General features: G+C 38.4%; 1 protein-coding gene across 1 annotated transcript in view; it reads left to right on the forward strand.

Annotated features, from left to right (window-relative positions):
- Positions 1–13654: 13654 nt before the first annotated feature.
- The window catches only part of GATB (glutamyl-tRNA amidotransferase subunit B), a 167522-nt gene continuing 165437 nt past the window's right edge, over positions 13655–15739 (forward strand). Inside the window, exon 1 of the mRNA XM_088448261.1 lies at positions 13655–13856. Within this exon, the coding sequence (XP_088304387.1) occupies positions 13705–13856 (152 nt within the window). The 5' untranslated portion in view covers positions 13655–13704. The remainder of the gene's footprint in view (positions 13857–15739) is intronic.

Genomic DNA, 15739 nt, shown 5'->3' on the forward strand with positions numbered 1-15739 from the left:
CCAGGAGGTAGATGTATATGTGTCAAAGTCAACAATCAAGAGAAGACTTCACAAGAGTGAATATAGAGGGTTCACCACAAGATGCAAACCATTGGTGAGCCACAAAAACAGGAAGACCAGATTAGAGTTTGCCAAACAACATCTAAAAAAGCCATTGCAGTTCTGGATCAACATCCTATGGACAGATGAGACAAAGATCAACTTGTACCATAGTGATGGGAAGAGAAGCGTACAGAGAAGGAAAGGAACTGCTCATGATCCAAAACATACCACCTCATCAGTGAAGCATGGTGGTGGTAGTGTCATGGCGTGGGCATGTATGGCTACCAATGGAACTGGTTCCCTTGTGTTTATTGATGATGTGACTGCTGACAAAAGCAGCAGAATGAATTCTGAAGTGTTTCGGGCAATATTTATTCAGCATTCAGTCAAATGCTTCAGAACTCATTGGACGGCGCTTCACAGTGCAGATGGACAATGACCCGAAGCATACTGCAAAAGCAACCAAAGAGTTTTTTAAGGCTAAAAAGTGGAATGTTATGCAATGGCCAAGTCATTCCCCTGACCTGAATCCGATTGAGCATGCATTTCACTTGATGAAGACAAAACTGAAGGGAAAATGCCCCAAGAACAAGCAGGAACTGAAGACATTTGCAGTAGAGGCCTGGCAGAGCATCACCAGGGATGAAACCCAGCGTCTGGTGATGTCTATGCGTTCCAGACATCAGGCTGTAATTGCCTGCAAAGGATTTGCAGCAAAGTATTAAAAAGTGAAAGTTAGATTTAGGATTGTTTAGTTTGTCCCATTACTTTTGGCCCCTTAAAAAGTGGGAGGCACATACAGAAACTGTTGTAATTCCTACACCGTTCACCTGATTTGGATATAATTACTCTCAAATTAAATCTGAAAGTCTGCAGTTAAATCGCATCTTGTTTGTTTCATTTCAAAGCCATTGTGGTGGTGAATAGAGGCCAAAATATGAAAATTCTGTCAATGTCCCAATATTTATGGACCTGACTGTATATATACATATATATGAGATTCTGTCTACAGTTTATTTCAATCGTTTCGTTTAGACCATTGGGATGTACGGAGTTGAACCTCAGCAGGGCCATAGCTAGGGTAGTGCGGCTGGTGCCATCGCACAGGGCACCACAGGTCAGGGGGCACTGTTTGGGCCTGTCAAATTACTGTTTATTATCATTCTTGCTTGTAGCTTCCTCTTATTTCACCCCCAGCATCTCCTGGCCTCTCCTATCTCTTCCCTGGCCCTTCCCCATGAAGCCATGGCCCTTTTTTGGATGCATTATGTCCCTTTGAAAAATGAGGGGGGCGCCAATGCTCTTTCTGGCACAGGGCACCAAAAAGTCTAGTTACGGCTCTGAACCTCAGCATCCAGTATACCTCCCTACTACAACGTTTGTTGAAATGATTACCTCCTCTAGACAACTTTTGATGCTTATTTCAAAAATTGCTGCCTCGAGGCTTACAAAAAAGTACTTTTTTGACAGTACGAGGCCAAAAAATCAGCTGCCCATATCTCCAAAGAAAAACATTATTTTAGTATGACATTAGTATAGCTAACTATCCAAGTGGATACCATCACAATCAAAATAACAGACTTTAAAGTTACTTAGTTCCTGTGTTGTCATCTAAAATTGCTTTCACAAATCGCGCGTTAAATTTTCCACCATATTATCCAATAGCAAAAAAGAAGCATAACCAATTTTCTTGAAACAACATTCAGTAAAAAGAGCAGACTTTAAACTACAACATATATTTTTTCTGGATAGTCATTTTGCCTCAGAAGGGAGAAAACAGGCTTTAAAATTAGGTCACTTTCGGGTTACGCAGTACTTAATATTATGGACAATGAGGCATTTTTAAATGGCTCGAACTATAAGGCAAAAAACACTGAAAAAATGGTGAAAAGAGGCGTAAAGCCAGGGCAAAAGTGGTGCATTTCATGCCTACAAATAATACATAAAAAAGCAGCAGAACCTTCTTCATCCTCAGACTCTGATAAAGATGTGGAAATGGAAACCTCCGAAGAAGTAGATGCCAGCTTAACATCTCTAGTTCTTTCACCAATCAAATTTCAAAGGTTAACGCTGGGTTATGCAAAACGCAAAGTTAAAGAGGCACAAGAGTCTCTTTGTTCAAAGATTGCTACTGCAAGAGGGAAAATCCTTTTTATCCCTCTTAATTTATGCTAAGAGATAGGAGGATAAAATGTACTCTTTCATTTATGCTAAGAGATAGCATAAATTAAAGAGTCAATTTTATCATCCTATCTCTTAGCATAAATTAGTCAATTTGATCATCCTAAGAGATAGGAGGATCAAATTTACTCTTTACTTTATGCAAAGAGATAGGAGGATCAAATTTACTCTTTAATTTATGCTAAGAGATAGGAGGATCAAATTTACTCTTTAATTTATGCTAAGAGATAGGAGGATCAAATTTACTCTTTAATTTATGCTAAGAGATAGGAAGATCAAATTTACTCTTTAATTTATGCAAAGAGATAGGAGGATCAAATTTACTCTTTAATTTATGCAAAGAGATAGGAGGATCAAATTTACTCTTTAATTTATGCTAAGAGATAGGAGGATCAAATTTACTCTTTAATTTATGCTAAGAGATAGGAAGATCAAACTATTTACATTGTCCATTATAACTCCCTTATAACCTATAAGAAAGAAAAACGAAGACACCATTATAGTTTAATATTTTCTTATGTAGAATATATATAGAAGACACCATTATGGTTTGATACAGTTTTATGAAGAATATCGTCATGGTTTTTAGAGGTACAATAATAAAAGTTATCTTTTAAATATACAGTACACATATACAAATATAAAGAATGCCCTACAAAGATTTTTTTTTTCTTTTGCGTCTATGCAATTTGAGTAATTAAAGTTCCCATCCAATAAGATAATCTCACAGATAAACAACTGTAATTTACAACCTGCCAGTACATCACTAATTGCCATGTCTTATTGTGTGCATTTGACTAGAACACAAATTTATTCACTAAAGAACAATGCAGTATGTCTACTTATAGCTTTTGCTATATCACATCAGGATAATTATCTATTCCTATACCTGTGCGCACACAGCTGCCTGTACCAAAAATAAAACAATGAGTTACACCCTTCTCCAAAAACAACATAAATGAAATATGACAAATAGGTTAGCTGATCTTGGCGATTTGAACAGAGAAATAAATTAAATACTAGTATTTGAAAAGGAATACTCATAGTGTCACATCCAATTAGCCGCAGCTAATTAAGAGCCCGGATCTATTCAATTAGGTCCTGCATCCTCACCTGTAACGCTGATTTTTCCTCGCATCCGCAGAAACTGTGATCTGTATTAAATGCAGCCCCTGGGGTTTCATGTGCGGGAAAACCCACTAGATTCCAGCATTTTACACAGAATCTATGGGTTACCGCACATTAGCCAAGGGCAGAATAACTGAATTGCTTTGGGTGTAAAACCTGGAGCTTTTCCCCGTGTGATACAGCCCACACTTAATTGAATTTGCCCCTTAATGTCCCCTGAGGAGATGATTCAATCAGTACAGTTCTTCTTGTATATATCCTCTACATGATAGAACATGGGAAAATAACACAAAATTAAATGCTTATAGTGTCGTTTTTAATTTTGTAAAATCTAAGCACCCAGTGTACAATAGCCAAAGAGTGTTTCTTCAATCCACCTTGAAATATTCAGGGTGATAACCAGCCCTTTGTGAATGCACTCACACAAACTTGGTAGGGCAAAGGCACATTAAATAGTACTCATATACACTACTCCTTGCACCCTACACATAACCAGATGTCCCTGGAAGGCAGTTTAAAAAAAGAGAAAAGATGTTACATGGCGTAATTACGTTAAATAGTTAATTTAATATAAAAACCCACAATATATTTAATCTTCTTTTTTTCTGTTTGTGTGTGAAATGTATGCGCAGTAGCCACACCTGCATCCTCAAAGCAGCAGCAACAAGCGTGAGTCTGTCTGTTAAAGGGTATTGTAACCCCCAAAGTGCGCTCCAACAAAAATAAAATAATCTTTTTTTCTGTGTTTGTGTGTGAAATGTATGCGCAGTAGCCGCACCTGCATCCTCAAAGCAGCAGCGATAAGTGCGTGTCTGTCTGTTAAACGGTGGTGTAACCCACAAAGTGCGCTCCAACAAAAATAAAATAATCTTCTTTTTTTCTGTGTTTGTGTGTGAAATGTATGCGCAGTAGCCACACCTGCATCCTCAAAGCAGCAGCAACAAGCGTGCGTCTGTCTGTTAAAGGGTGGTGTAACCCACAAAGTGCGCTCCAACAAAAATAAAATAATCTTTTTTTCTGTGTTTGTGTGTGAAATGTATGCGCAGTAGCCACACCTGCATCCTCAAAGCAGCAGCGACAAGTGCGCGTCTCTCTGTTAAAGGGTGGTGTAACCCACAAAGTGCGCTCCAACAAAAATAAAATAATCTTCTTTTTTTCTGTTTGTGTGTGAAATGTATGCGCAGTAGCCGCACCTGCATCCTCAAAGCAGCAGCGCCAAGCGTGTGTCTGTCTGTTAAAGGGTGGTGTAACCCCCAAAGTGCGCTCCGGAAAAAATAAAAAATTCTTTTTTTTCTGTCTTTGTGAATTGTGTGGGCTGTAGCCGCACCTGCATCCTCAAAGCAGCAGCGCCAAGCGTGCGTCTGTCTGTTAAAGGGTGGTGTAACCCCCAAAGTGCGCTCCAGAAAAAATAAAAAATTCTTTTTTTTCTGTCTTTGTGAATTGTGTGGGCTGTAGCCGCACCTGCATCCTCAAAGCAGCAGCGCCAAGCATGCGTCTATCTGTTAAAGGGTGGTGTAACCCCCAAAAGTGCGCTCCACAAAAAATAAAAAAATCTTCTCTTTTTTCTGTCTTTGTGAATTGTGTGGGCTGTAGCCGCACCTGTATCCTCAAAGCAGCAGCGCCAAGCATGCGTCTGTCTGTTAAAGGGTGGTGTAACCCCCAAAGTGCGCTCCACAAAAAATAAACAATTCTTTTTTTTCTGTGTTTGTGTGCGAAATGTATGCGCAGTAGCCGCACATGCATCAACATAGCAGCAGTGCCAAGCGTGCGCCTGTGTCATAAGTCAAGGGCCGGTTGGACATCTGGTCCGGACTGAAGGACGTGCCAACAATTTCTGACATGTCTACTGTCACTGCATATGATACTGTCACCACTGACAGAATGGTGGAGGATTACATTGGTGACAGCATCCAAGTAGGGATGTCAGACAGTCCATACCTGTACTGGCAGGAAAAAGAGGCAATTTGGAGGCCCCTGTACAAATTGGCTCTATTTTACCTAAGTTGCCCCCCTCCAGTGTGTACTCCAAAAGAGTGTTTAGTGCAGCCTGGAACCTTGTCAGCGAAAGGCGTAGGAGGTTGCTTCCACAAAATGTGGAGAAGATGATGTTCATAAAAATGAATTATCAACTCTTCCAGGGAGACCAGCCTCCAGAACGTACAGAGGGACCTGTGGTGGTGGATTCCAGTGGGGACGAATTAATACTCTGTGAGGATGAGGATGTACACAACACTGAAGAGGGTGAAGAATTGGTGGATGAGGAGGATGAGGATGACATCTTGCCTCCGTAGAGCCAGTTTGTGCAGGCACAGATTAATTGCCAGCTTGTTTTGTGGGGGCCCAAACGAACCAATCATTTCAGCCACAGTCGTGTGGCAGACCCTGGCACTGAAATGATTGGTTTGTTAAAGTGTGCATGTCCTGTTTATACAACATAAGGGTGGGTGGGAGGGCCCAAGGACAATTCCATCTTGCGCCTCTTTTTTTTCTTTGCATTATGTACTGTTTGGGGCCTAGTTTTTCAAACTGCCATCCTGTCTGCCACTGCAGTGTCACTCCTAGATGGGCCACGTGTTTGTGCCGCCCACTCGTATCGCTTAGCATAGTCATCCAGCTACCTCGGTGCAACCTTTTAAACACTATTGTGAGGTGTGAGGTGTTCAGAATAGACTGGAAATGAGTGGAAATTAAGGTTATTGAGGTTAATAATAGCATAGGAGCAGAAAAACCCACAAATTCTGTGATTTTAGCTTTTTTTATGCTTTTTTTAAAAAAAAATACAGATCCAAAACCCAGAACCCAAAACACGGAAGGGTGGTTTTGGCAAAACCAATCCAGATCCAAAACAAGAAGAAAGATCCAGATCCAAAACACAAAATACGAAAAGTGGCCGGTGCACACCCCAAATAGTTATATAATGCCATATTTGGGAAATTCAAAAGACTCCTCTAAATAGTCTAGTTGTAATAATTAATTTATATAAAAGGATCATAAATAAACCATGAAGGTAAAACATATTCTAAAGTGTTAACCTGTCATTCTATTACAACTCTGTTAAAATGTACAGTATTAGTATCCCAATGAAATACAGACAGCTGATAAATGAGATCTGATGTAGGTCAAAAAGTTGAGTCTGGAAGCATTTAAGCTGCTGTGACATGCTTTTTTATATGTTTCAACCAATCCACATACTAACTGACATATTTAGCTGAGAATAAATTCAAGTTGGTTCAGGTACATTATTCAGAGCAGTAATACACAATTGTAATATATATTATCGTGAAACACTTGTTTTACTTACTTGTTAAAAGCGAAAGAGCAACTGCTTCTCATTAACACAACGTTGTAAAGTAAATTATAGAATTTCTCACTAATATAAAAAAAAAATAATTGTATAGTGTCAGTATTGCTAATGTAGATGATTATAGTCCCACCTTTTAACTGTTGCTAAGCAGCAACTCTTGTACCTGGTTTGTATGCAACAATGAATAACAAAAATTATATTGTGACATAAGAAGTAATGATTCTGGAAGAAAAATAATAATCAGTAGTATTTTACATCCCAAACAACATTAGACGTGTGAAATAAGCTTCACTTCATGCACTCTATATACAAGTGTACTAAGCAAATTTCACATATATGCACATCTGTAAGGAGTGGTGTCATTTAGACATTAAAAAGTGGAATCCACATAATTTTTTCTGACAATTCATATTACACATTGTATTATACCATGATTGCAAAATATTTTTACTAACTTTTCTGCTGCTTTAAAGTAGAAAAATATGCACATATTTACGTATGAGACCAATTGATTTTAGCTGACGTGACAGGCATCAAAAACTGCTGTTAAGGTGCCCACGCAAATTACCAACCAATTGAAAATATATCTTAATTTTCATAGGGTCAGAAATTAGATTAGATAAACATATAAGACGAGATTGCATAGAATTTTTACTTAAAAAGCTGGAATCCTTTTAGTTGGTAGTATCATATTGATCCTATGATTCTACATGATTCTTCAGCAGTTGTTAGTAGATATATTTTATGAGTTGGTAGATATAATCATATTAATTTCCAGTCGCATTGTTAGCAAAACAGTTGTACTATGTTTGGTGGGATTGGAAAATAATTAATTAAATATATTGAAAGCATAAAGATTTTAATTTGTGTGGGTAACACTATTTTTTTATATTGTTGAAACAATGTTTCAGCTTATAGCAACCTTTTTGAACCATGAGAATTCAACTATTATTTTGAATGGGCCGTTTTAAAAAGTTAGGGAGATTTGGTGGGCCAGACATTCAAGCTTTACTACGAACAAAGTACTGAAAAAAAAAAAGAATAAAATATATTTTAAAGTACATCACCCCTTTTTATAGCTTTATAGATTTTGTGCACCCCCTTTTATTAGGCTTAATGATTTTCTGCCTTGTGCCCTCTCCCCTTTAAACAACTTTATAGATTTTGTAACCCCATCTTTATTAGGCTTTTTTTTGTTTTGTGCCTCTTTTATCATTTTGTTGATTATGTGCTTGCTACCCCTTATGTGCTTCCTACCCTTTGATTGTGTGCCCCCTTTGTAACACTTTATATAGCTTGATGAATTGTGTGTCCCCACTTTTTTATAGAGCTTTATATATTTTGTGCCCTCCCCCAAGTACTGGACCTGACCCTTCATACAGCTTGATTTTGTGCACCCCTTTATCCACTAAAATTCTATTTTACTTTCTAATATAGATGCTCGCTTCACTTCAGGTACAAGATGTCATGACATTAGTCTTTTCTGCTCACATATGCACAATATAAAAAAAGGGGAAAAAATCCCAACAAACCTCAACCCGAGACAGTGCACGCTATTAATCAGTGTGAATTACCTCTGCAACTGAGAATTTTATATTTTGTTTTTGAACATGAGAAAGCATTACAATGAATAACAATGTTTGTAATTCATGACACTATCTACTGGTGTACATGAATTTAAACAAGAGAAAAAATGGAGTGGCAATCTTCTGAATGCAGTTCTCTGTATCCACTTCTCATCTTTCTGCATAAATTACACTGGAAACACTTGCCATGGTATACCCAGATGATTGTGGAAATTCAGGGTTTGGTTTATTAGGTTAACAGTGCACATGTCGACATTCAGAATGTTGGCATGAGAATATCGACACAACCACTATGTCAACATGTCATATGTCGACATGCTGTTTATGTCAACATTTTTCAGGTGTCAACATGTTAAATGTTGACATTTGAACCATGTAGATATCATGACTGTTGACATTTTGTTGTAGACACTATAAATAATGACATCATAACTGCATAGTGGAAAGTCACAGTATTAGGAATATGGTGCAGCTAACACAGATTTACAACACAGAACACAAATGATTACCAAGAGATCATGGGTTTCTAAATATTCATTACAGAGAAAGGTTTATAGAAAGGAAAAAAAGGACAAGGACTAATTACCTTCATTAGATAAGAAACAAGCACAGCATGAAAATACAATATATGAATAACAGCAAAGTACTTTAACAATTGTTAACAATGAACTGCCCATTGTATTGCCTCAATAGAATAATATTATAAGATGTGTAATATTAGCCATTCATTAACAATATATCTTAAGGGAAATGAAGAACAATGATGGAAATATCTCATCCGCTGTAATTACGCTAGAGAAGGGCCGAAAGCACCATCATGAAAAGTAGAAGTTAGTAAAGCTAATTACTAGCATTATTATTATTTGTACAATAAAGTACAGGTTGAGTCTCCCATATCCAAAATGCTTGGGACCAGGGGTATTTTGGATAACGGAATATTCCGTATTTTGGAATAATTGCATACCATAATGAGATATCTTTAGAATAGGACCCAAATATATACACAGAATGCATTTATGTGTTATATACAACTTATACACACAGTCTGCAGGTAATTTTATACAATATATTCAATAAAAGTACACAAACTTTGTTTGAACCACAAATACATGAAATTCATTTATGTTTCATATACACCTTATACACACAGCCTGAATGTAATTTTATACAATATTCTTAATAATTTGTGCCTTAGACAAAGTTTGTGTACATTGAACCATCAAAAATCAAAGGTTTCATTTTCTCAGTCATGCCAAAAAAATTCCGTATTTCGGAATATTCCGTATTTCGGAATATTTGGATATGGGGGACTCAACCTGTACATCATTGTTAAAAAATAAAATTAATAGGTAATAGTATCTATTACAAAAGAATGTTGAAACTTCTAGTCGTTACTATTAACTTGTTGCTTGATATAATATAAAAATTTTCAACCACAGACATGTGTAACCAATATAAATGACTTGGGATAAATGTTTCGGTTACGACCTCCTGAATTACATACCACAATCTAGATGGCAAAGTTATATAGTTCTGACAACTCAAAGGATACTCAAATAATGCCACAGATAATTTTTGCTCCCATCTGCACAGTGGAAGCCTTACTAGCCAGACTTTAAAGGAATATTATATATAATTTATGGTGTGGACTGAATGGCAATGCCCAGAATCGATATGAAAGATTGTCGGGACCTATGTTAAGATAGTAAGTTCCCCTGACATTTGAACCTCGTTCTGGGCTTCCAAGTATGAAGCATAAGATGGTCATTGCCTTCCAGTATTGTATTTTGCTGGACTGAATATTTGTTTCATGTTAATCAAATAATATAAGTATATGTACATGTTACTGTATCTAATTCTGTTACTTTTATTATATTTATAAATGTTACCTTTTATTTTAACATACTGTGTGGTGTATTATCGTTACAGTCTCAAACCACATTTAAAGCACATCCGTTGACAATTGGTACCAGAGTGGGGTGTGGCATTGTAAAATAATATTTTACTACATGTATGCGGAGAATGTTTCTTCATTATAACCATGTACACATGATGAATGTTGACATTATGGCTGCCAACATATCAGCAGGGGGTTGACAATGCAGATTTACAATTTGACCTGCGTGTGTAAGATTCAGAAATGCAGGGAGATTACACTTTGTTAGACCTACAGCAAATGTGTGTCTCTGTTATGTGCACCAATCCAAAGGAGCACACAGAACCCTAGGGAGTTCAGTTGCTGAAGGAATACAGCACACAAGAGAATATGACTGTGTTGCAGCATTGGCAGATGAGAATAATCTGTACAATTTATTGGAACAGCAAGATTCTGATATGACATTTAATTCCACAACAAAATGTAATTGACTAAAATCTGCACCACTTCATTTCAAGCCACCCTTGTTCTCACCAGTGTTAATTTTGCTGCCAAAAATTTTGACTAAAAGTAATCGTAGACGACATTATTTTAGGACTAAATTGTAACGATGAAGATAATATAGAAGTTTTGATAATGAAAATTATGACAAAAAATGTGTTCTATTTTAAATAAATGACTAAGACTAAAGCTAAATGTAAAATCTTTGTCAAAATAGAACTGATTACTACATACACTACTTATTTTTGAAGTAGGGTTATTTAATTTTAAATTTTTAAAGAACAAGTATGTGTTCTAGATATTTGCAGAAAATAAATATGACCTATGTGAAGGAAATATGATTGTGTATTGCACTTATTGTAACTAACTTAAAGTATTAATTTGTATATAATATATGGGAGGAGTCAGTATGTAACACTTTCTCACTCAGCCTACTGAGCCTAGATTACTAAACACATAGTTAAAGGTATGCTGACTTCAAGTTCTCAAGGGAACTTTAGAGAAAAATTCTTCAGTAAAATCCATTACGGTATCATTAAACTGTTTGCAAAAATTATAACTAAAACATTGACTAAAATTAGACTAAAATGAAAATAGAGGCCACTGACTAAATCTTGACTAAAACAAAGCATAAATAGAGACTAAAATGTAACTTTAAACCAACTACAATTTTAAATAAGTGACTAAATTTAAAATCTTTGTTAATATTAACACTGGTTCCCACTGTCCAGTGATATGTTTCACCGTACTAATATAGGAGTATGTTATATTGTTGAACCAGTTAGATGATTTGGAACATAAGGTACAATATGGCGCACATTGCAGACATACCTGTACATGTTAAATAGAAAAACAATTGATCACTCTAAGGTGCGCAAATCTCTCCTGCCTACTTGTAATTCTTACAAAGGAGTGTCACCAACACTCCAACATCGATACATTCAGAAAACAAATTATGCAGAACTCAAGATGGCCCTTGTTTACAGATACAGATACTCAGACTGATAGTAATGTCCAGATGGATGATGTTTTTGACAATGTAACATCAGCGTTGATTTCGACTCATGAAGAAAATAATTCATAACATGAAAAAATATACAAAACATTCAAGTCCTTTCCCAGGTACTGATCAACCATAGATGACAAAACCCAGAGATCTATATTGACTTATAGATGTGGTATGAAAATATAGCATACGCCACTCACTATAAAGTAGGTGGTATGAAAGCACAAGGTTTCTTTTCCAACCCAATATTCACCCGATATTTAGTATACAGTCAGATGATAGGGAAGCGTACCCAAACTCACATCTCCATCAGCTTTCACATGCATATAAAGGTTTCTTTCTGTAGACTTTAAATCCCTCCCATTCTTTTATTCCGTCCTTGTTCCCTCGTATGAGGTTTTCCATAAGACAAAAAAAGGGGGGAATGGAGCGTTTGTAGGTCCCTCCACTAACGCGTTTCGATCACAGTAAATGATCTTTTTCAAGGTGCACCTCTGGATTTTGTCTTAATACACATAAACCAACAATGGTGGAGGTAGGCTGGAGAGACTCACTAAGGCTTCAGAAGCAAGCAATGATAGGTCACACAGGGGGGAGTAGGAAGCAAACAGCAAGCAATGAGCCTGTACCCACAAAGTGTGCAAACAGACCTGATCAGAGTGACTAGAGGGAAGAATGGAGAAAGGGGAATAGATCCACTAGGAGAGAATGAGGGAAGTTGGTGAACTGGCAGAGTGTAGTTGGATGGTCAGAGGTATGGAATAGAGAGTTATGATCGCTTTTATGAAGTAGTGAGTCTGGACTCAGGGCTCGTTTGAAGGTGTGGAGGGAGACTGGCTGAAAGTCTGATAAAGTGCGTTCTAAAGAAGAAGGGCAGCACTTGAGAAATCTTGAAAGTGGGGGAGGAGATGGTCAGAATTGAAGTGAGGTGGCTGTCAGTGGAGGAGCAACTTCTCCAATTTATCTCTCTCTCTCTCTCTCAAAGGTTTAATACGTCTCTCCCATGTACCTAATCTATCCAGACAATGCATTGCAGACCCTCCAACATGAACCTGTTTTTTAATCAGGTACAAAATGCTCTGCTCCTAGACTTCCCTCTTAATTTATGATTGCCATCACCTGTGCTGAACTAATTCATTGATAAGAAAGGTATTTCATCACAGGTGATGGCAGTCATAAAGTAAGAGAGAAGTCCAGGCATTTTGTACCTGATGGAATGGGTCATGTTGGAGGGTCTGACAATGCCCACCATGGTACCATCTGCTACGCAGCTCTCATTTCCACTGGCACAGATATGGACTTTTCAGTTACATTGGTAATTGGTGACATTGTGAAAAGGGCAGAAGTATACCAGATATGAGGCCTGGCAATTTATTTTAATAAAAAGGTTGCAACTCTAAGGGATGGAACACACACGGAAATGATCTAATGATCACCTAACACCTAGGAAAGGTAAGTCAATTTCATAAACTGAATCGAAAATGTAATACGAGTATGTAACAAGACAATTCCACAAGAAGAGTGCGAGTTGCCTTTGCAACGGCGTTAAAACACCTGCAACTTCTCTTAATCACGGCCGGCTTCAAGACAGAATTTGCATAATTTCGCTGGGCCCTATGGGACTACAAGCACTTTTATGCAAATTCTGGCTACCATCAAGTGCGTCCATTTTCGCGATGACTCAGCGAGTACATCGTGAGGAACTGGATTGACCCCTATAATAGGTACATTGACTACATACAGTTGAGGCTTTGTTTATGAATTTATTTAACTAGTCCTTGTGTCTGAAAATAGAAAACAGTGCTGCAATGCATAATACACGTGTTCCTCCTCCCGGCGTTGTAACTGCACAGTTCGCAGCAGGGACTGGGAGTGGGAGGGAGAGAGTGACAGACAGTCAAACAAACAGTAAGACTTCCTGCCTGGCCCACTCGCAGTGTTCTCAGGGAGTTGTAGTTTCATGCGGCTGCTGCCCCGCTTGTAAGATAATGGAGAAGGCACATTACAGACTACTACTCCCAGATGCCTGTGCGTCGCGGCATGCTGCATGGTCACTCACTGCTGTTAGGAATGGAATGAAATGGCTGCGACCTTGTTGCAGGACGGCAGACGCGGGTGTCTGCTGTTTCTGGTGCAGCAGCAGCAGTTTTGCCCACTGGCGAAACACCTGTGCAATATAAGGAGGAGATGGAGAGCAGCTAGCACCACTTGCAAACATGCCAGAGATACAGGGTATATTATCACACAGTTTGATTTATGGTCTAGTCTGGGATGTTAACTGTTGTGTATTCTGTATTTCTTACGGCATTAGAAGATGAGCAAGAGAGACAGATCAATAAAAAATAGTTCTAATTACCAGGGATAATCTAAAGTGTTGGCATGCTTATCCCTATTGTATATAATAATGCTTATCTCCTATTGTATATAATACTGCATTGCACCACTCACTTTATTCCGCATGCAGTTGTGCATATCTCAGTACTCCGAATACTGCAGAGATCACCTTTACCTGCTTGGTTAAGAATAAATAATGTATACTTGCTGTCAACACACTATGGCCCTGATTTAGGTTTGATCGCGGCTGCGAATATGCACGCAGTCTCATTGCAAAGATATGCTAATCTACTGTGATCGCTATGCCGTCAGCACAACATATGGACGCCCACTTTACCTTACACACATCCATAATACTTTGCATTACTGCGAAAACTTTGGTAACATCGACTACCATTGGAAATAATTGCTAATCTTCCGGTACGCAGTGAGAGCTTGAGCTGCGTATGCCATTGCAGTGTATAATTTATGCACGCCCCTGCAACGGCATTCAAACGCCCTGGCACGCCTGCTTTTCTCCGACCACCCCCGTCACCTACTCCAAACGGTACTTCCTGTCAATCACTTTGCGATGGGTCTGCGTAGTCATTGCGATTGCAGCCCCGATCGCAGTGATTGGTTCGCACGCTGCGATGCAGATTCATGCACAGTACGTAACAATCCGACATCTGCGTATGCTTGTTGCAGTTGAGATCCAACCTGAATCAGGCCCTATGGCAATATAAGAGAAAACACTTTGTCCTGTGTTTTCTACCTAAAGGGTTAACTCCAGTGCTCACCTATTTACGTTTCTTACCTCCGTCCCCATAGAGCTACTGTATGTGGGGACGGAGCTCTAGATTGATAATTTGCGTTGCTATCAAAATCTGTGTTGCTGTGATTAGATATAACATTTTGTAGTTAGCACTGATTACTAATAAATAGACCTGAAATATGTTTTAAAGATCTACACAAAGGTTTAAATAGACTAGTTATGGACCCATCATCTGACATGTTAGCTGTTGTGCCCAGCATTGCTGTTTTTCCTTCATCCCTCTCTTTCTTTCTCTCTCTTAGCAATAGAATGGGTCATACTTAGTAGCTCAGTAAGTTCAACATGGCACTGTCATAGGATGCCACTTTATCTACAAATCAGTTTGTAAAATTTCTGAAGTACTAGAGTTGCCTTGATCAACTGTAAGGATGGTTACACACCTAAACGACCGGCAATCGTGCCGATGTTCAAGGCGATTAGCCTTCTCCCTGAATATCGCATGATTGCAGGTACACACGACGGAATGATCGCTGTTCCGTCCTTCATTAATATTTACAGCCTGTCAGGACCTGGCCCATGAGGTTTCCAGTCAGAGGACTTGGCGTTGGGGTGACTAGGTGGGGAGGCAGCAGTAGATGAGGAGGAAGTATATACGACTTCCTCATCGGCTAATTCCGGGTGTTGACGAGACCTGATCAGAGGCGCAGAGTCTAACTCATTGGTGGTTTTCACCAGTGACCCCTCCAATTGGGATATGATATGATCAAGGACCCAGCAATTAGCAACTGACAGAGAGATAGAAAAGACAACTGAGTGGCTGGAAATTATAGAGTGGAGAATATTGGTAATCACCGATGTAAGTAATACTGAAGAATATAAGTAGAATATCACTGGAAAGTATCGCTAGTGACCGATGTTGAATATCACTGAAGAATATCGGTAGTGACTGATGTTTCCTGGAGTCCTGCTTTATACCCTTAGGTAGCTGTCCATAGTAGGAGAGAGTCGGCTGAGAGGTAACCAGGCT

Source organism: Taudactylus pleione, unplaced genomic scaffold (assembly GCF_031769625.1).
Source record: "Taudactylus pleione unplaced genomic scaffold, aTauple2 ptg000021l, whole genome shotgun sequence".
NCBI classification, from domain to species: Eukaryota; Metazoa; Chordata; class Amphibia; order Anura; family Myobatrachidae; genus Taudactylus; species Taudactylus pleione.